Below are 22,304 nucleotides of genomic sequence, written 5' to 3' on the forward strand. Positions count from 1 at the left end.
TTTCTTGAACAATCACATATGGAAACATTGAAACGATTGTGTATTTATATTGCAAGTCTCGTCTAGTGTAGGGCATACAATATTTTATTACAGCATTGTCTTTCAAGAACACTTACCAAGACTTGTGTTATCACACCTACCAACACAAAACTATAATAAATTTGTTCATGGAGCCCTTGTAACTTGCAAGTCTTTTTAGTGAAAATCCTTTTCGAAGTTCAACATAGAGATGAGATAAACGATTTGTGTTGTGTCTTCCTACCAATATACTTAAATTTAAAAGTAGGTTTTCTTAACTTGGAAGGGAATAGGGGCATGCATAAATTAAAGACATGATCATAGATATTGTGCATATGTCTACGAGGGGCACTCATAAGACTTTCTAGAATCGCTTGCACGTATGAAAGTGCTTTAGTTAGGTCCGTCATTCCAAAAATACTCCTACTTGATTTTGACAGTGACAAGCATAGAATTAAGGTTTCCGAAATAATTATTGAACATGAGTCACGACCATTCGCTTGCATGTATAAAAGTGCTTTAGTTAGATCCGTCATTCCAAAAATATTCCTACTTAATTTCAACACTGACAAGCATAGAATTAAGGTTTCCGAAATAATTATTGAAGATAAGATAAACACTTTGCATCAATTAAGCTAGCTACATCATTGACCTTCTCGAAAACCGTCTAATATATCTAGGGAGACGTAGGGTCATGGGGCGTTCTTATCATAAGCTAGACATATTTATCTAGGTATTCGCTAGCCGTGGTGTACTTCACGTCGGGGTAAAGGCTCGAGGCTTCCACGCCATTCTCCCCGATCTCGAAGTTGTACTGATCCCCTCTCACAAAGATGTTGTGCACGGTTGCCAACACAATGTTCTTGGGAATGGGCGAAGCTGTCGAAAGAAAACGGCACTAGGTTTTAGTCATTGTGTCAATGAAACTAACACATACATCACATGGTAGTAGAAGAAAGATCCACTTAAAAAGGCAAAGAAATGTTGCTTACTCTTGATAAGCACAACCATGTCCTCCTCCGACACATATTCTCTTTCCAACTTGGCTCCGATCTTGCTCTCCCACAAGCTCACGACCTCGTTCACCGACAAAATGTTACCCGGAGGCCTCAAGTACACGATTTTGTTGAGGGTCCTCGGGTCATCGATTGTCTTGATGGTGAACAAGCCAATGTCCTCTTCCTTGAGGAAAATAGCTATAAGAGTAAAAATCAAGATTTACAAAAAAGAAGAGTTTTGAGTTAGTGTAAGATGTTGTAATGAATGTGTGTAAAACATAGGCATGGTCCATGGATATTGAGAACCTCACCTTTGGCATCACCAGAGCCATAGATTGTAACCTTGTCCCTTGGGGGAGATGGCTTCCCGAACTGCACAAGGTTGCTAAGGGAATACCCGGCAAACGCATTGCTAGAGATGTAGGTGTACGGGATCCCAGCCTCCTCGATCTTCCTACGGATCGTTACCTTCTTGCCATACATGGTGTTCACGGGCTCGAGTGCCTTGGCGTGGTCGACATCATTGCCGAACTCCGATGGAAGAAACCTCTAATAATATCGCAAAAACCCCCGAGAAAGTGTTAGAATTGAGATTAATGCCTAATATTTTAATTTTTGCTAAATTGCCCTAATATGTCAATGCATTGTCTATACTAGGATGTTTGGATGACATTTGTGAGAGGAGTGGAGAGTGTGTACCAACACATTCCCTGCTTCTTTAATAGCAGCTATGATCTTCTCTTGCTCGGGGATGGCAGGCCCACCGACGGTCGAGATGACGACATCAACCTCCTTGATGGCAGCCACAAGGCCTGCATGATCATCCAAGGATCCCTGCAAAAAAGAAAAAAGACATGAAAACATTTAGGTCTGAACCTTCTATGCACTATGATATCGGGTTTTAACTAGATTTTGTCTTCGAATTTACGACCGGAGGCCGGGTTGTATCACGACAAATCATGTCATAACATCCTGAGCTTCTTCTAGTCACATAATTAGAAGGGGGGGGGGGGGGGGGGGGGGGGGAAGCATTGCTAGTGTAACAAACTACAATGGAGAAAGCTCAAGGCTTTTGGACTAAGCAAGAGAGAATTATATGCTCCTAAAACCCTCATGAAAATCAAATCTTGGAAATTTAGCAAAACACGCACACGATGGGACCGCGAAATACAAAATGTTGGACAACAAAATCTCCTAGAGGATTAGGAGAGTGGTTATGTTATTATGTTCATGGGTATTTTTTTCAAGTGTGTGTTATATACCTCGACCAATGTGATGCCGAGGTCCTTGAAAGAAGACACGAGTTCGGCCTTGGTAGTGAGAGTGGAGGGCCTAATGAGGATAGAGGTGGGGTGGCCCTCGGCAATGCTGGCACGAGCCACGTGTTTACCGATGTATCCGGTCGCACCGATGATGAGGACGCGGCTCTTCACACCCATATCGCTAATTACGGGACGAAGAAGGAAGGGAGGAGGAGAAGGAGAAGGAGGGAGGAGAAAGAGAAGAAGAAGAAGAAGAGGAAGAGGATAAAGGCAAAGTTTTAGGAGGTGAGGGTGGTGGTGTGGAGGAGCTATTAGGGACAGCTTCTTGTCTGCACTTTGAGTCTAAAATGTCAGCTTGTGTTGTGTGTATTTTCAGTTGGGTTGTGTTGCAAGGCAAATGTGTGTGTGTGTGTTTGGTTGGTAACATGGCCTTTGCTTTGTATTGTTTATATAGGAGGGAAAGGTGGGCACTAAACAATGAAGAAGCATGGAGGAGAGAGTGTGTGTGTGTGTGTGTGTGTGCATGGCACGAGAATGAAGAGAGCTCAACCCTCGTGAGCCTAGAACTTGCTCTTCCTCGTTCGATTCAATAAATACAACACCACCACCTTCTATATCTCTCTTATATCTCTCTTCTTGTAAAGATACCAAACCCCCCCTCTCAAATCTACTCTCTCTCTCTCTCTCTAGATACCAAGCCCCCTCTCAAATCTGTACTCTCTTTGTCTCTCGTGTACATATACATACATATTGTGTAAAGGAAATTCCTTTTTCAGTCTTGTCTTATGAAGTTTCGCCACGCCATGGCTTCCCTTTTCGATACCCTACTCTTGTTGTTCAGGTGAACACAACATACATATAATATATAGATCTCACCGCCTTCGTAAGTAGATGTTTATATATGACCCAACATCAATTAACTTGTATTTGTACCTGTCCACATGATTTTTTAGACCATCCCTTGTCTATACACACTATGAATGTAACACCACAAACATCAATTCTGCCCCACCTTGTATCTTTTGCACAACACCCCCAACCCCACCCTATGGTATTTTACCCCTCCCTACACTTCTACCCCCCGGAACCTTGTCCTTGATATATATTTTCCTTTCTAATAAGCCATACACCATTGTAAATTTGTTTACCTTTGGGCAAGCCAAGTTTTTATTAGCCCGTGCATCGAGGAGGTTCCGTTTCAAATATCATTAAGTGAATGTAGTCATTTTACTTGATTATGTGAATGAATGTAGCTCAGTAATTTCACTCATTTACTAGGTGATGCTATATTTATGGCACTGGCTAACCTTTAATTTTTACAATATGTTGTGGAGCTTTTGGAATCTCTACCTTGGGAAACTCCATATTTTCATCACCCATGCCTCACATATATTTTTTTATCGAGCCCTAAATCCTACAATATTTGCAATCTTTACCTTGAAGTAAACACGTTTTTATCCATCAATGCACTAAACAATATCAGAGATCTTTTTTGTGTTCGAATTGTATCATAATCGTAAGGTTAGACAATTGTCTTTAAAAATGAGGATTATCACCTACTGGTAAACCCTATTTTACTATCAACATGTTCACCAAATAGTAAGCCCTCGTTTTACAAATCAAGCACCATAGTTCCATTCTTGTTTTTGCCATTAGGATTGTATCATATTGCTAAGCCCTATTTTTTCATCAATCCATTCTATGGTATTACAAACCTCACCAATCACACTCATTTACTAGATGACAATAAGCAATTAAGTTATCCCTTTATAATATTAATTGCAATAATTTTTTGCACGACACATTGCAAAGTGTTGAGTTATCCATCTTTATTATTAATTGCAATAACTTCTTGCATGACACATAGTAGAATGTAAGAGTTTAAAGTAATATATAACTCATGTGGTGTTATCAAACATATGTTCTCATTCTCTCCCTCTCATAATTACCTTATCCTAGTATTAAGCTCAAGGCCTTGAGTTCAAGGCTCAACTTTAACACCTCCTTATTGCACCATGCATATTTTGCCCATCTTCCATCACCTACAGTGGAAGATGGGAAGACATGACAGCTAACTCAGATTCTTCAGATTCTTTCCTATGAGCACACTAAACATGTTGAGCTCATTTGATTCCATCATTATCCACACATACAAAAGCATATAACATTGCATCTCATTCGACCCTTCAACATCTCATATCAAAACAGGTTTCCAACATGAGCATCCTTCCAGAGATAATTAAGCATCTATGTCATGATATGCCATAATTCAACGCATAACTATCAACATTACTCTTGAGAGCATAAAAATCACATAAAAGCAACAACTTTTCAGAGCATCTAGAAAACAAAATCCTGGGTCCCGTCTACCAAAGGAAGAAAATCTTCTTTCTAATATTTCTGATACAGCCACTAGAACTTCCACATCCTTACCCATTAAACCCAACTAGAAATGGAAAACAGACGCTATACATTTGAACCTACGTCAAGTTTAAAAGTAGCAGACTAGGAGCTGCAAATGGAAACTCTGCATATGGACTTTCATGTAACGGACAAGAAGCTGTAGCTTCTTTATGCACTAAAAATCCAGATTGGAAGAGTCTTACGTTTACATTAATGCATAAGAAGCTTTTGTACATCATGGGAAGTTCAATGGAGCAAAAATTGCAACCATTTTACTGCCCCTTGTATACTTGCAAGGTAGTTACACTAATACAACCAAGGAACGAGCGTGCATCAATATTCAAGCTCTTTATATCCAATATAGGAGATCCATGACTCCTCAGATTACCAACTACATTGAGAGTATTTACATCCCATAGAAGAACTGAATGTGTCTCATTGTCCCCAAACGCAAACATATTTTGGGTAAGAGATGAGTTCATTCTCGTTCTACGGACAATGGCAGATCTGTGAATGCCAATCGGACTTACATGGCCAAACATTGGGGTTCCATATTTCCACTCATTATTCGCATTAGGCACTTCTTCTTCTTGCATCTCAACACTGCTATTTACATTTCTTGTCAAAGGAACATGAGCAGCACGAGTATGTGATCCTAAATTCACTTGTGAGCTGACCTGCGAAGATAATCCACTGGATCCAATTACATTGGATATTGTTATGCACGGCTTTGGTCTGAAACTGGAAACAGCTATATTTGCAAAATGATCATATGCAAGAGCAATACAAACTCCTTCATTGTCAACATAAGGTACTGGACGGGGCCTGCAATAAGGTCAAATCTCCAGATTTAGATGACATTCATATGAAATTATACAATAAATATTAGGATACCTGCAGTCTTCAACAGCTGATGTTGTCATCTCCCAAAAATAGACACCACTAGAGGAAGCACTCAAAATTCCATTCTTCCTGAGGCTATCCGAAAGGTTAGACTCATTTATGGGTTGTAGAGTATGGACTGGTTGTCGAGAAAAACCGTGTATAGATCGCAAAGGATGTGAAGTTTGCCTGAGGTCAAATGCAATCAAACTGCCATCCTGTGCACACAAAATATAGTGTCCATGTAATAAAATTGAGATCCACCATGGGTGGATATAGATCAAGAAAAGATTTATGGAAGAGAGAATATCATCATGACATCTAACCTGACATCCAGCGAAGACCTGATTGGGTTCATTTGGATCCCATGCACAAGACCAGCATGGGCTCTAACAGATTAACACAAAACAAGCATCAAGTTTTTCTGGCCAAAAGAAAATAACAGCGAAAAAGGATATTCACAAATGCATGAGTATGAATACCTGTACAGTATATGTAAGAACAATGTTATTGCTCTCCAAACTGTCATATTGACAAATGAAAAAGTGTAAGCACACACATGGTTCTAAAGCAAAATTGTAGATCATGTAGAGTTGAAAATATTTCTGACTAACCTAAGAAGAGACAGACGTTTTCCCAATGAGGCTACCAATGCCAGCCTCCCAGGAAGTCTTCCACCAGGTGGAGCAATACGAACATCCATTACTGTCCCCGTTCCTTCAGGTAATGGCATGATCATGTTATCAGACAGTGATAGTAAGCTTATCTGATACAAGAGAGAAAACGGGATAAGCTTACATGTTTAATGTACTTTGGTTAATCTTGATTCTAAAAATAAAAAACAATTCTTCCTCAAATTGTTCTATCATTGTAATTGCAATTTACAATAGTTCATTTATACTATTTGACACAAAGTCAATAATAACCTACAAGGGAGTATATGATACAGTTCAATTATATGAAACCATCATAGTGAGAGATTTTAGGATACCTTATTCAAGCAGAAAAGTCCATTTGAAACTTTTTGGGCCACTAATATCATCTTAGACAATGCATCCATGTCAAAGACTCTAGCCCCCGGCAAAGAGAACTCCTCCTGAAAACTAAGTCAATATCAACTTTAAGCATACAAAATTAAGTGCCATGTGAACTATCAGTTGGTGTATGGAATTTACACTTTTCTACAGCTACTGATCTCAACCTATTTCAGTGATTATGTAATATATATATACATATGCTAGTGACCCCTATTGTTAAGGGAATGACTATGTTGTTTATGTTTCTTCTTCACAAAATACCACACTGCTGCTTACTATGCAAGTTGACACTCTTAACATTGTAGAATTATCCATGGAGTAAGTTCTTTCCTGCCTGTATATTGCAGCAAGATCTACCGGTACAGGGATAATTGAATTACAAAGAGAATAATCAGCTATTATCAATCTGCAATGTTTGGAAAGAATTCATAGCTGATTATTCTCTTTGTAATTCAATGATCCCTATTATCAATCTGCAATGTTTGAAAAAACTTCACAGCTAATTATTCTCTTTGTAATTCAATGACCTCTGTAACGCAATCTGCAAGCATAGATATGCTATTGCATCTTTCAAGGATCTCAAGGTATTCATCATGTATAGTCCATTCCTATTAGGAGTAATTATTCATGTATGCAACACTGCACGTTAAGTTGCATCAATTTTTATGACAATGAGATATTAATTCTAAATGGTTACATCCCCATGATACAAACTCTCCTGGCTCACCATATACGTCACCCAAAATATATTGGTATTATACTACCTTCATCCTGTATGGATGGACGAGATTCAATTAATAGTCTCTCATGCTAACTATAGGTTGTGTTGCTTCTCAAACCTTGTTCGGGCTTGTTGGTAGCTTCCAATCAATTCTTCTAACTTTTTCATTCAGTTGTTTCACAGCTCACTTTTACAAAAATGTTTCTTCCCTTCGGGTTGGGGACATTTAAGATGTCTTAATTTTGAAAAGTGCTATTTCGGCAAAGCATAGAGCTAGGATAAGATTAGATATATATCCAAAAATGGGAAGCAAAAAGAAAGGAGAAAAAAAAGACAGAGAAATCAATACGATCAGGATAATCTTTTGGGAAGAAATTGAAGACACCTTTCAGGGGACATGAGACAATCCAACTCATCAAGACAAGTTATCACTAACTTTCCAATAGCTACAGCTCTACCCAGATCTCAAGGCCTCAATATGTTCACAGTATGTCTGTGTTCTACAACAATAATGTAAATGGTACTAGAGTTTTTTCATTAATGTTGAGGAAACATCAAAAAATAAACCTGAGGTGTAATGGCTCACCCAAGATCTCCTAGGAAAAGCTAATACGTTGTACACCCACATTAATCTTCAGAGAATACAATTCAAACCCAAATTTCCAAAGAATGATAAACTCACCTGTAGTTCAAAACAATGACCTTGTCGTGAAGTACTTAATCCTCATACGTTGTACACCCACATTAATCCTCAGAAAATACAATTCAAACCCAAATTTCCAAAGAATGATAAACTCACCTGTAGTTCAAAACAATGACCTTGTCGTGAAGTACTTCTGTCAGTCTCACAAATGTACCCTTTCTGATGAGACAATGCTGCTTCCATTGTTTGTTGTCTTTTATAGCCAATTTTATCAAAAGCTCCTCTATTGGATTGATAACCACTATACTTATTTCTTTGACCTGGCATAGACAAGTCGATCGTGTTCCATCCTGTAACACCCAAAAATAATGAAAATACAATCCAAATGAACAAGGAGTAGATACCATGAAAAACAAAAATAAGAAGACTGAATTTCTTATTTATGCCACTAGCTTGCTTTGAGTTCTAGGTAAAAGTAGGAAAATAATACCAGATTCCCTGACAGCATTGTAGGTATGTCTTTCCCTGTTAGTGAATCTAACAGGCTCATTTTGAGCTTCCCGACTCGCTAACAATCCCTGAAATTAAAGCATCATATAGCATAAGATATCGTAAAAATTGGATATTGTTGTAATTTCAAAGCAATCAAAGTCTAGTGAAAAATAATTTCAGGGTTCTATGCTGTCTGGATATACTGACATGCATCATTATCGCATTGGAATGTCACATTGTTATCTAAGGCATGCCTATGTTATCATTCATATGTGGTGATTGGGTTATATTGCATTCTTTTGGTGCTATTAAATAAATAAATTTGTGCAATTCAAATAGGAACATCAGCACAATTCCTCAAACAACAAATTGAAGCTTCACAGATCAAGAAGTAATAGATGTGATTTTTGTATCAATTCCTTAAGCAAAATCAAGGGAATACACTTCATTTATTAAACATCATAGTTAAGAGTTTTACAATTCCTCAAACAACAAATTGAAGCTTCACAGATCAAGAAGTAATAGATGCGATTTTTGTATCATACAGTATGATTCTCACAATTAAATTAAATTTTGAAGGCATCTAAAGGCATAGTGAGGTTCTATTAATAGGTTAATTCCCATAACAACCAAAACTCCATTTAATTATGATCAAGTGATAGTTGTTAATCATGGACTTGTTTATCTGAGAATTATTACAGAACACTGCAGACCTGTGACATGGACCAAACTTTGGTAATTTGTAAGTCTTGTGCTTCAAATGACAGCTAAAAATATTGGATAGTGGGAATCTTCGATTTCTGTGACCATTCATTGTGCCAGTTTAAAATTTTTGTTATTCTCCCTCATTTAATAAAGAATCTGACAATGTGATTAAATCCAAAGTATGAACCCATTCAATTGGTGCTAAATGATACCACAAACTTCTAAGATCAATTATATCATATGTATAATGGATTCCACATGGGCTGCAAATCAAATCATAAATTGCAGAGGATAAAACAGACCAGTGTTATGGCTACAGCAATAGATTTCACTATCAATAGTAATGTTTATAAAAGAATTCTTTGATTTAGAAAAACTGACTGCTCACAAGACCAAAAGCAAAAGAAGTTTTATTGGCAAGAACTCTTCTTGAAAGCTCTCAGATATAATCATTTAAATCAAATAATCTAGAGACACAATGTTGGCCAAGGCTAGTTTTTATATTTTTGAAATGTCAAAGGATAACCTTGACATCAGAGCAATGCAAGACAAATATTGGAAATTTTCTCTTTTGCATTGTTTCAACTTTCATTTCTTCAGTTTTAAAGTTTAAGGCTTAATGTTTCTATTTGTCACTAACTACTTTTAAAAATAACAATTTTGAAAACCATTTCATTCAAAGTTCCTACACGAGCATCCAAAACTTTTTATTTCAATTATTTGGAGACAAGAATGGACCAGTCTTTATGAAAATCTGCAAACTATGAGGCTATTCAGACCCAAATCATGTTCACTTCATTAAAAAACTTGCTGAAATAAAAAATAAATCTCTCTGATGACAAAATAGAACGTTCTCCCAAAGTTTTCAATTATCACAAAACATGCAAGCATGAATCCTGGATCATGGTAAGAAAGCCCAAGTGGCATATACCCTTTGTTGTTAGCACAATGTCCATTGTCAGCATCTTGAAATTGTCACTGAGCTCCAGTTTTTTCTACATCTACTCAACTAAAGCTTACACACATTCATTACCTTGACCTACAAAGCAATACCCCAAAAGCTCTGACTCCATATCCTAGCTTTGTTTTGTATGCAAAAGGTCAAAGTGCAGAAGTTTCTCCTGGGAGCTCTATTAATTTAGTTGTTTTGATAGATTTTTAATTTAGTTTGTGTTACTACCTATATTTAAACAGTTATTTTTAGTTTGTGTTTCATATGTTTTTGCTCAGTTGTACTGCTGTTAAAACCGAGAACTTCCCCATCAAGGAGAAGATATGCTTCTTCTCAACGGCTAACTTTAGTAAAAGAGAGATAGGAGCGTGCTGCATAAAACCCTAAAACAGAAATAGACAGAAGGAAGAAAGAAAGAGGATGAAATTTTCAGTTTAAATTGATCCCTGCAAACCACGTTAGTTTGTTTAACTTAAACACTAAAGCTACTTACTATCATCGAAAAATAATTGCTGATATAAAAACCATAGCATTGATTATTTGTCAAAACATCTAACCTGCAGACGTTGGAATTCTTTGCTGAGTTTATCATTCTGTCCAATGATAAACAAAAAAAAAATGGACATCAGTACTCACAGATTTACAACCACCATATGTTTTAAATCCATTTCCAAGATATACCTGAGCAACCAGTTCTTCATTTCTCCTCCTCAATACATTAAGATCCTAAATTTGCAACAACAAAGAAATCCAACAATTGAGTGTATGGAAGAAAATAATCAATCAGAAATATAATTGAATACCTCATGGAGCTGCTGATCCACAACAATGAGAGAAGGTACATATAAATTACGAATATCCTCAATTCTTGCCTTTCGATTGCAATGTGGACACTGAAGAGAAGTAAAAACACATACATACCAGAATTGAACAATCCCCAATTTACAGTTTCAACAGACAGTATCACTCTGTATAATGGCAAATAAAACAGAAAAATAGTATTAGGACCATTTACCTTACTGTTCTTCTTTCCTGATTCCTTAAGCCATCGCCTAATGCATGACCTTCCAAACAGATGACCACAAGCCAAGCAGCTGCCACCACACAGTAGAGACAGTTGTTAGACTTTTTAATCATTTCCAAGTCAATATTACAAAATGGAAATTAGACAAAAATACAAACTGAACAGCATCAGATTTACTGGAAGAGGAATGTATATAACAACTCTTGAGAACAAATATATGTGACTTCTCAAATAAGTCAATGAATCAGGAAACATGTGGTGTCCTTTGAATTTATATTGTGTTGTTATGACTGTATGTGTGTAGTCAATAATATTAACCAAAATTAACAACATGAGTGACAAGGTAATATATATGTATATACCCCACCTAAACAAGATATATCACATTATCAAGCTAAAAAACATATAAAGAATGCATATAACTTTGCAACTTGGAGCAGTATACCTAGAAACTCTGGCAATATGGAGAGATTTGAGTATCATGGATGTAGAAATTAAGAACAATGATGGAACATATCTGGCACAGTAAAAATATTATTTCGATGTACAAAGACATATTAGAGACCGTCACAAGAGATGGCAACAAGACAGTATATATAAAAATATAAAATAAAAATTTTAATTAATTATCAAAACATATTTATGTTAGTAACGACTCATTTACAGCAAATTAACATTATCCAGCATAATATACAGATAGTAAAACATGGAATAGGTGCAAAGTATAACTGTACATTGCACATTGCACATTGACTAGTCATTCAAAAGGATAAAATAGAAAGTTGAAACTAAAACTCAAAATAGTGTCAGTAGGTTATTAAATGGTCATGTCAGCAACAATCTTAACAGCAAAAAATGAAGTATGTGGATATAACGAAATGGACCGCACGATATTCAACGGCAGTAATTAACATCTTTGGTCATTTAGATTTTCCCCATCTTATATTCCTTAAAGGTATACTTGTGAAGAGAGCAAGAATTCAGAACGTTCGACACAATACAACAGTTGGTATCAAAGCTCAGCAATTTATAAATATTTCTTTATTATTCCAACTAAAATCAAAGGTTACAAGAAGAAGGGTGTGCCAGCACACAAATCCAGCAGACATGCATTGCTGCTGGAAACTTTAATGTAAAAATCATGAAGATTCTTCGAATAATTTCAGCAAATCATCGTTATGTTTTTGCAGACAAACTATCAGGAGTAAGCAAACCATAAACTTGCTGCTGAAAATCACCAGTTTCAGAAACCCTATTTCTGATCAGACAACAGAGACCAGACATTTCATTTCTATGATCTAGAATGAGAAACGTCATAGAGTTAGCAGACTCTTCATAAGACCTTTTACTCCGTCGCAAACATTTCCAATCAAGGCCCTAAACCCCATAGGCCAGAACCACCAAAATAGCCGTTTCTCAAGCATGAGTGTCAAAGTTTTACTGTTTTTCATATAATTCACAATTATTAAGGTCCACATTCAAATTCAACCATATCATCTAAGGGTGATAGACATCACTTCCAACACTTAAGTATGTGAGTTAGATCAAGGCCCTAAGGCAAATTACCATGCTAAAGATATATTAGTTTATAATACATCCATTTTTCCACCCCTTCTGCTCATCCTAATTCTTCGCTGATTTAAATTATTCACAAAATATCAGAGATTCCACTTGACAATTGATCCTGAATTCTTACCTATCTGCATTTGCAATTATTGGGCCGGTTGAAACAGCTGTCACACTTCCCAGATTCACAAAATAGAGATTCAGAAAACAGCATTTCTGTGCCACATTCTCTCCATTTCCTGCTAGCTACAGTTTTATTTGTATATTGTATGTTTTTTATTTCCTGTTTTTGTTAACAACAGTATCAGTTGCAACATTTTCTTGAGCGTAAAACCATCCTGTTGATGGAACTCTCGGGGTAGTGAAATCAAATGATCCTAAAATCTAGCAGTATGCATCATAGACAACGAGCGCACAAGTTTTCAAGATTGTTGCTGAACCTAATCCTGATAAAGACAATTCAAGTAATGTATCCTTGTAGATACATGCCATCTTTAAACTTATTATTTAAGTTCTCTTATTATTTAATCTTGAGCACATACATTATGCTTCTACTTCAGTATAATCATTTTGACTGTATGAATGCTAAAGTACAACAGTGTCAATTATGTTCTAACATATTTTCTAAATGTATAGTGTACCACAACTCATTCTTTTCTGGTTTTTAATAAAACGGTACTTTATAATAGTAGCTGTAAGAAAAAACAACCAGAATTCACAAATTCTCATAGTTGTACAAAAATCCGTTTACATGAGTTCCATGGATGTATTGTCTCAGTCAATACTGAGGGCAGTTTTACGAAACAGATCACTGGCTGGCAGCAAGTGTACCACCAAACATTCTTTTCAAGAGACCAATGAAGCAAGGAAAACTTGCACTCTTTCATCTGCTGCCATTGACCAACAAGCAAAAGCATCTCACTTTCTCAAGGTGTGGATTCGCGCACTCTGTACATTGGCTAAAGTCACCAAGGTGGGATGAGTCTTGCCACCTAGAATTTGAGCATTAATTCCTCACAATGCACCAACAATTAATACCAACAATTATATAAAAGATAGTCTATTATAGCCATCAGCCTCCTTAAATGGCAATATATATAATTTAGTAACTGATGGTGGTGAGCCAAAAGACAGGATTCTATGAAAACCCCCAGGGTAAATGTACACCCAGTTTATGATGTAACCAAAGAACTGCTCCCCAAAAGATGCCAAAACAATATCCTAGAATATAAGCATATCACAAATCATGGGCATATGAACAGGGCTTTAGGTAATTAACCAGTGATTCCAGCACAAGATCCTCCCACATAGCACAAGGGAGATCCTGTTCATGACCCGCTCTAGCTTCTGTACCCAGTGTATCAGGGATTAACCAAGCCTGCATGCACAGTTTGCCACTGGATATAAGGATCCAGCTTGGTATATCCCTTATATAGTGGGTACCATGTCTGTCCAAAAACGAGTGAGCAAGGCATGATTATCCCAGCATGCAACCAGTGGCATAACTGCAAGAGAATGGCATCCAGCTGTCGAATCAAATTTTGTCTGGAAATAAATTGAATCAAATTTCTTCTGGAAATCAATATGGAATAGGAGAAGAAAGATCCCTGGCATCATGAAGTGCGGGAAATTCCTTAAATGTTTTCAAAATTTTACAACCTTGAAAATAAAACAAGTTCAAAAAATGGCCATGTACTTCAACATATCCTATGATAAGCATATGTAGCCACCATGAAATAACTTCACAAACTCAAGATGAACATATTAAGGAGTCGGATGTGTCTTAAATTCTTTTCTTTCATAAAAGCAATCGATCTCCTTCCATGTTTCCTAAAAATTAATGCCTGGTAGACACACTGTAAAGTTGTAGAAAACAAGGACTAACTCAATGAGCATCATAGTAACATACATCATTTAAAATTTATGATCATGATATCTATGCATGCTAGATTTACTCCAACATTCCAGAAAAGAAGAACAAATACAAAAAGAGACAAAATAATTTACCATATCCTATGTGAACCCTCTGACGTCCATGATTCCATGCATATTGGGCAGGTCATGGAGTCGGTACTTTCCATGGAGTCTTTTTCTCTAGATGCACGTGGAGACTTTCCTGGATCAGCAGGCTCTTGGTAGTCAGTATCCTCAATATTAATGACCACCTGCTGTACTGAGGAGGAAATGACAGCTTCATTCACTGCTTCCAATTGACCTGTTGAAACCTGAACTTGTTCTTCTCTTATTGAAGCAGAAGTTGTTTGCAAAATGCCATTTATTTCTGAAATTCCTAGATCTCTTGCACCATAGCTATAATCTAACGTGACACCAGTCTGTTCCGTTACAGAATCCTCTCTGATGGTAGGGTCTGCAGATACTGAAGCAGAAATTTCTTGAGAAACAATGTTTCTTTCTGAAACATCTAGATCTCTTGCACCATGGCTAGAGTTTGCTAACGTCTGAACCGATTCTCCTCGAGCTGAGTCAGAATCTACTTGCAAAATAACGTTTCTTTCTGATGCTGATGGACCGTAGCTGCGATTTCGGACGTTAGTTAACTGTTCGATAACCAAATCCTCCCTGATGTTCGGGTTTGTTGAGGTTTCATGCAAAATACCGTTTCTTTCTGGGACGGGTAGATCTCTTGCACCATAGCTAGTATCTACTGAGTCAATTACATGTTCCGATGCTCTGATGCCAGGGTTTCTGTCCACTTCGCCAGTGACTGGTCCGTTTGAAGAAGGAAAAGGAATCATGGATGCAGGTTCGGCAGCATGAAGGAGGTGATGGTGAATATGAAACGAGGATTGGAATCCATGGGAGGAAGAGGGAGCCGAAGACTGTGGGACCTCGACCTTCATTCGTTTCTGCGAGCTCGGCCCTTCCGCCATGGCAGCTTCTCTCAGAGGGGGGGGGTGGGGGGCAGGCGCGCGAAAAAGATTTAATTGTAAACTGAGATAAAATCTTTAATTGTAAGGTTTTTCCTAAATTACCAAACTACCCCTCACCCCCTTTCTCTATGAATACACGTATGTTATATTATGTTATGTTCTGTTATAAGTTATGTTATGTATGTATGGCTCGTGACTAACTACTACCAAAAATTAAAGAGGGCAAGTGAGGGAATCGCGGGCGCGGACGGTGCAGGTCGCTCAGCTGATGGCGCGTGCAATCTCCACCGTCCAATCTGGATAAAAAGCTGACAACATATGTCACCAGGAGCCCGACTCTGTCATAAGGAGCCCCGTTGTCTAACAACCTCTGTCACCAGGAGCCTGACTCTGTCAAAAGGAGCCCCGCTGTCTGACAGCCTCTGTCACTAGGAGCCCGACTCTCAAAAAAGTAAAGTAATAAAGAATAATATAGCAATATAATAGAATAAAAATGAATAGGGTATTGATTAGAGCTATCCTTGAGTTTTGCTAGGTTTATGGTTCAAATCCTTCTTCTTTTTAATCTTTCTCTTTGGTTTTTTTTTCTTCTTCAATTACTTTCTTTATTAGGGTTTCAACATTTGGTTAGTCACTTTACACTTCATTTACATTTAAGGGTCATGATAGTGGTATTGAATTCTCGTCTTTACTAGTTACAACGTGATGAATTCTTGTCTTTTGCAATTGTAGATCTTTTACCCTATGATCCTTCTAATCTGCATCTTGCCCTTAACACTTTTGTTTAAGTAAAATTAGCTCTTACCATTTGGGCTATGTTGATTGTCACTTTAATATGCAACTCACTCATGTTCCAAGTTAAGTTAACTCTCGTAATTTGGGCTTTTTCTTGATTCTTTGACTTTATACCATGGAATACTCTACCTATGGATCATGAGCCAAAACAAGAAGAAATGACACATTCACATTTTCAAACTCACTCATTCACTCTATTCACAATAGTATGCAACTCACTCATATTCCATGTAAAGTTAGCTTTCATAATTTGGGCATTTTCTTGGTTCTTTGACTTTCTACCATGGAATACTACTACCTATGGATCATCAATCAACACAAGAAAAAATGACACAATAATACATTCACATTTTCAAACTTGTAGGAAGCATTGGACACCACTTGGAATTTCCAAGGTTAAATAGACATAGCAAACAACTACTAAAGAGTACAAAAAACTGTGGCACTTATAACATTTCAATTCCACATGAAAGATTCCCTATTAGGGTGTAAAAATAAATTTCCATACATACATCCCTCTAGAGTACCAGTATCAATATAATACTACCCAATTTTGAATATATACAAGGTATGCATAGAAAACCTTGTGGATGGTGAATATCATTCTCACATGCTCATCGGATGCAATAAGTATGATGTCGTACTAGAGAAGCATGATACTCAAATCCCACCAAGAAGGATGAGCATATAAGCACATTAATTACCTTCACACAAATTTTAACTACAAAATAGCAAACCCCCTTCACAAGGGATCACATATATGATGACGTGTTTAATTGCTAAATGGAAAATAAGAATAGATTCTATTATACTCCATTCTCAACTACAATATCTCATGATAATAGGACAAGTTTAGCATGTATTGAACTCATATATTAGTATTCTTGTAGGATTGTCTATAAGATTGAATTGTGACCCTTTTTTAGCATTGAACAAAAAATCCTTGGTTTAACACACCCAAGATCCATATAGTAAATCAATGGGTATTCATATAAGAACATTGAGATATTACCATGATGGCCTTTTCAGTGCAGCTACATGTATAACATAACAAAGTTGTGATTTATGTTCGCTTCACAAAGAAATATAACAATGTGAGAAAAAATGAGCAAAAAGGTGTCATATAAAGATGCCCCAATATGTAGTTTTAGTTCATAGATACAAACTTGTGTAAAAAACATATACACAAAACATAATGATTTTTGAGGATTTCAAACAGAATTTTCAACATTAACCCTAATTTGAAACTTGAAACTTAATGTCATTGGAGATCTAGTGACATTTTCTATGCATAGAGATTGATAACTTGTGAGACTATATTAACAATATGTATCATGGACTAAGTCTAATAAAGTGATAATCAAATAGAAGGCTTAATCCGACATCTCAAATTCCTCAAGATCTTACTCAATTTAATGTTTAATAAAGGCAAATATATGAAGGCACAAGTTATTGGACTTTCCTATCAAAGAACACCAAACAGAGAACTATAAAACAAATATGACTCCACATTGAGTCAGATACAACCAAAATGAGATTCAAATATTGATTTTGATATTACAAAATCCATATACATCATCATCAGTTTTGGTTATACAAAAGTAGATCATCACCCTCAGAGTAGATCATAAGTAAATCCATTGGCATAAGAGTGTATCATAAGTAAATCCATTGCATTACTCATGTTGTCAATTACTCATATCCTCTAAACAAAATCCATTGCATACAAAAACCGAAAAATCAAAACTTCATCCTCTGGACAGAATCAAAACTCATCAGCATGTATACAAACAATTTCATATAAACAAGCTTTACATCCATGTTACAAATAAGAGGCAAGAAGAAGATACACAAGACGTATAGATGCCATATTACAAAATCAACCATTTACAACATGCCACTATCATTCAAGTTGCCTTGGTTACAATATGCAAAAAAGGTTGGCAGCCTTGGTTCCAATGTACTAAAAAGATTTACAACATTGTTACAAAAATTTGATACAAAAAAGCTTGATAATACACCGATATCATATATTTTATGTTACGAAGTATAACATTTCCTTCGGTTAATATATAATGGGAAAGCCCAAAATCCGGCGTGCCCATTTTGCCAACGTTTTCGAAGGAGCTCCACATCTTCGAATCTGAACCATTGCTCCTTACCCTACACCAATGCACACATTTGTTGCAGCTCTTACAATAACAAATGCCATTATTCAATACTTGGGCCATACTTACAAAATCTATTGAATCGGATCCAAATCACCCAATGTCTTCAAACTGACCGTCTGTGGATTATTCATCGAGTCACAATAGACTATTGGGCTCCTCCTCAACATTTCTTCATATTGATGCTGAAATTATAACAATGCATTTATATGATACATTTGAAAAATGGAACAACTAAGTCTCTCACCATGTTAGAATATGGAACCATGTGATCAAATGTAAATGAAAAGAAACCCTAAACGATGTAAAACATAAAAGTAACCATGAAAATACATACCTATTATTGCCTTCATTTTGCAAATCGAATGTAGGTGGTTGGGAAGTGCTCGCTGGCGGAAAGTGGTGCTCCTCTCGGATTCTAGCAGAAAGTGTTGTGCCTCTTTGATTTTGGTGGAAAGTGGTGCTCCTCTCTAATTCTTCCCTCCAAATACCCTAAACTCTCTTTTCAAAATAGGTTCAAAATGAGTGATTCAGGGTTTTTATAATCAGTGCTCATTAATAATGAGCGGGGCTCCTTTTGACAGAGTCAGGCTCCTGGTGATAGAGGTTGTCAGGCAACGGGGCTCCCTTTGACAGAGTCGGGCTCCTAGTTACAAAGGTTGTCAGACAACGGGGCTCCTAGTCGGGCTCTTGATTGGTAAGCGGGGCTCCTAGTCGGGCTCCCCAATAAGTGACGATTTCTTCGCGCGTTTTTTTTTCCCACATCAGACGGTGCAAATCGCATGTGCCCTCGACTGAGCGACCTGCACCGTTCCTCTCCGTGATTCCCTCACTTGCCCTCTTCAATTTTTGGTGGTATTTAGACACCACGATATGTATGTGGTTGTATGTATTTACATGTATATGTGTATGTATTATGGATGGATCTCTGTGTGTGTGTGTGTGTGTGTGTGTGTGTGTGTGTGTTGAATCAATGTGACACTACGAGAACCGCCTAATAAGGTAACCAACCACCACCTTACACAATGGGAACGGTAAATCTCTAGCTCTTTTGCCCACTGAATGGGCAACAAAAGAAAATATATTTGTTAATGATGCTCTAATATGATAGCATATTATGTGATGTAGGATAATTGTGGGACGCGAATATTAGGAGGACAAGAACATAGGGGAACTAGGCACTTAGGAGCGATTAACACATGGGATTAGACTTCATACACTTGGTTAATGCAAGTACATGAGATCAATATCAAAATAAACTCATATTAAGATCTAGATTCATGATTATACGAGAAATCCCCTTTATAATGTAGGGTTTACAAATATACATTGTGAATAAGCACAATGGTGGTAATTGTTGAGAAGCAAGATCAACAAAGGTATGTGGTGCTTATTGACTAATAAGCTATAGTAGCTATTAGCTAATTAACTACTAGTGGACATAAAGGTGAAATAGCTATTTAGCTACTAACAACTATTTAGCTGCATATGTAAGTGACTTATAAACTTAGGAAAAAGTAAGTGTAGTAAGTAGTAAGAGAGTAGTTGTAAGAACATAAAACAGACGAGAGTGAGTTGAGCTCTGTGTGTAATGGAATAGAAGCTTTTGTTTTGCTACAGAGAGGTAAGTCTCCTTCCCCTTCCTTTCTGTCTTGAGCACTAAACGATCCAGCACATCACGATCCGTTGTGCACAAAGAAGAGTCGGAGCGCCTTCGTAACATGGTATCAGAGCAGAGTTGCTCGTAAAGAAGATTAGAGCAATACAGATCTGAGAAGTTTGGTTCTAGTTGCTGATCTGAACCAGAGAGTTGTCTTTGAAGTTAATCATAACAAAAGCCCTAATTGAAAGAGAGAATGGCCGTTGAGAATGGAAGCCAAATAGTCATAGAAAAATTGGACAAAAATAATTTCCCGGCGTGGAAATTCAGAATGACAAATTTCCTGATGGGAAAAGGATACTGGGATTACATTGAAAAAAACCTAGAAGTGGCTCCAAAGATCGCTGAAGAAAATGCAACTGCTGCACAGATTAAAGCATTTAAGGAATGGAATCAAGGGGCAAGAAAGGTATTGCATTGGCTCTCACTTAACATCTCGAATTCGATGCTTGGACACATACAGGATGCTATGCTTCCAAAAGAATCTTGGGACAATTTAGTAAAATTGTTTGCAGTGAACACAAAGGCTAGAAAGCTTCAATTGAAGACTGAGCTAAATACCTTGGAAAAAGGTAAGATGTTAGTGAATGAGTATACTCTGAAAATAAAGAGCATATGTGAATCACTTGCTTCTATCAATGTGAAGGTAGAAGATGATGATAAGGTGGAAATATGCTTAAGAGGTTTAGGACCTCAATATAAAAGCTTCAAAACATCTATTCTCACAAGGGATAGCATCCCAAGTTTTCTAGATCTGGTTTCAATGCTTGTAGTGGAAGAAAGAAATCAGATGGATGATGTAAATAAAGGAAACTCTGAGACTGAGGAGCAAGCCCTCTACAATAGTGCTGGAAAAGGCCGAGGAAGAGGCCATGGAAGATTTGGTTCAACTAGAACCAACAACAATAGTTATCAAGGAAGAGGACAACAGGTTACAAGGGGAAGAAACAACATTAAAGGCAGGGGGAGCAATCGAGGTAGAGGTAACCAAACTTATTTGAATGATGATGGTTGTTGGTATTGTGGAAAACTAGGCCATACACAGGTTGAATGTTATAAAAAGTAAAATGATGAAACATGAGGGAACAGACAGAAAAATAATTATGCCTCAACTAGTGAAGACTATGATAAAGATGGTGCATTTGTGGTGCAACATGAAACAACAGCAATGGTTGAATGTTCACAAAGATGCAATGAAGAGTTTATGTGGTATGTAGATTCTGGGGCATCTAATCATATGACAGGACATGCAAACTGGTTTGAAAGTCTAAGAGAACCAGATATTCCTGGTTATAGGTGATAATACTACTCACCAAATAGAGCATGTAGGAGATATCCCATTGTGGGAAGAAAAAGGGAAAACAAAGTATATGTTGAATGTGATGCATGTTCCAAACCTTGCAAAAAATCTGATTTCTGTTGGACAAATAGTGGAGCAAGGAATGCAAGTTAAGTTTAAGCAAAGTGGATGCTTTATAGAGAAACAGGGAAAGCTTATTGCAAAAGGAAAACGACAAGGAAGGATGTTTGTGTTAGATGTGGATATGCCTAAAAATATTACAACCATGTTTGCAGAAGGAATGAGTGTAATCTCAGATATGGAAATGTGGCATAAAAGAATCGGTCACATAAGTATGCAAACCTTGAAAAATATGTTAAGGAAAAATGCAGTGGCTAGACTGCCTATGTGAAAAGACTGTGAGATGAGCAAAATATGTGAAGCATGCCAATATGGAAAGCAAAACAGGTTGCCTTTACCTCATGAAAGACATGTCAACAAAACTTTGTTGGATTTGGTACATACAAATGTATGGGGACCAACAAAAAATGCATAAATTAGAGGAGCGAAAAGGGTATAGATGTTATAACCCTTTCACAAAAAAGATTGTGGTAAGTCGGGATGTAATATTTGATGAGTTGGGCAGCTAGTACAACTCAAAACAAAATGTAGAAACTGATAAAGAAAATGAAAATGAAGACGTAGATAAATCTGAAAATGTAAGAGAGATAACCACAGAGATGGAAACAATGTTGGACAACAAAGTTCAACATCAATAGAATGCACAGGACCATCAAAAAACTCTGGT

At 37.0% G+C, this 22,304-nt stretch overlaps 2 protein-coding genes across 2 annotated transcripts; both read right to left on the reverse strand.

Moving 5' to 3' along the window:
* Positions 1-595: 595 nt before the first annotated feature.
* Positions 596-2,683, reverse strand: LOC147858142 (phenylcoumaran benzylic ether reductase IRL1-like). Its single transcript, XM_087327169.1, has 5 exons — positions 2,279-2,683; positions 1,716-1,850; positions 1,328-1,565; positions 1,011-1,214; positions 596-897 (listed from the first exon to the last, which is right to left on the reverse strand). The coding sequence occupies exons 1-5, from the start codon at positions 2,453-2,455 to the stop codon at positions 734-736; spliced, it is 918 nt and encodes a 305-aa protein (XP_087183295.1). The 5' UTR covers positions 2,456-2,683; the 3' UTR covers positions 596-733.
* Positions 2,684-4,869: 2,186 nt separating this feature from the next.
* Positions 4,870-15,628, reverse strand: LOC147858143 (uncharacterized). Its single transcript, XM_087327093.1, has 13 exons — positions 14,711-15,628; positions 11,129-11,207; positions 10,917-11,006; positions 10,795-10,839; positions 10,671-10,706; positions 8,455-8,542; positions 8,121-8,314; positions 6,555-6,659; positions 6,178-6,329; positions 6,046-6,085; positions 5,890-5,952; positions 5,576-5,781; positions 4,870-5,506 (listed from the first exon to the last, which is right to left on the reverse strand). The coding sequence occupies exons 1-13, from the start codon at positions 15,592-15,594 to the stop codon at positions 4,954-4,956; spliced, it is 2,535 nt and encodes an 844-aa protein (XP_087183219.1). The 5' UTR covers positions 15,595-15,628; the 3' UTR covers positions 4,870-4,953.
* Between the last annotated feature and the right edge of the window lie 6,676 nt (positions 15,629-22,304).

Source organism: Azolla caroliniana, unplaced genomic scaffold (assembly GCF_043228905.1).
Source record: "Azolla caroliniana isolate FFs.n. ecotype wild unplaced genomic scaffold, voAzoCaro1.0.p SCAF_11, whole genome shotgun sequence".
Classification (NCBI taxonomy): domain Eukaryota; kingdom Viridiplantae; phylum Streptophyta; class Polypodiopsida; order Salviniales; family Salviniaceae; genus Azolla; species Azolla caroliniana.

Excerpts from the sequence above, each read along its gene's own strand:
- LOC147858142 (XM_087327169.1), bottom strand. The coding sequence starts at position 2,455 with ATGGGTGTGAAGAGCCGCGTCCTCATCATCGGTGCGACCGGATACATC. Across the intron at positions 1,851-2,278 it reads TCGGCATCACATTGGTCGAG|GGATCCTTGGATGATCATGC; the intron begins GTATATAACACA and ends TCTTTTTTGCAG. Across the intron at positions 1,215-1,327 it reads TGGCTCTGGTGATGCCAAAG|CTATTTTCCTCAAGGAAGAG; the intron begins GTGAGGTTCTCA and ends TTACTCTTATAG.
- LOC147858143 (XM_087327093.1), bottom strand. The coding sequence starts at position 15,594 with ATGGCGGAAGGGCCGAGCTCGCAGAAACGAATGAAGGTCGAGGTCCCA. Across the intron at positions 6,660-8,120 it reads GTCATTGTTTTGAACTACAG|GAGGAGTTCTCTTTGCCGGG; the intron begins GTGAGTTTATCA and ends CTTAGTTTTCAG. Across the intron at positions 5,953-6,045 it reads TTCTTACATATACTGTACAG|AGCCCATGCTGGTCTTGTGC; the intron begins GTATTCATACTC and ends TTAATCTGTTAG.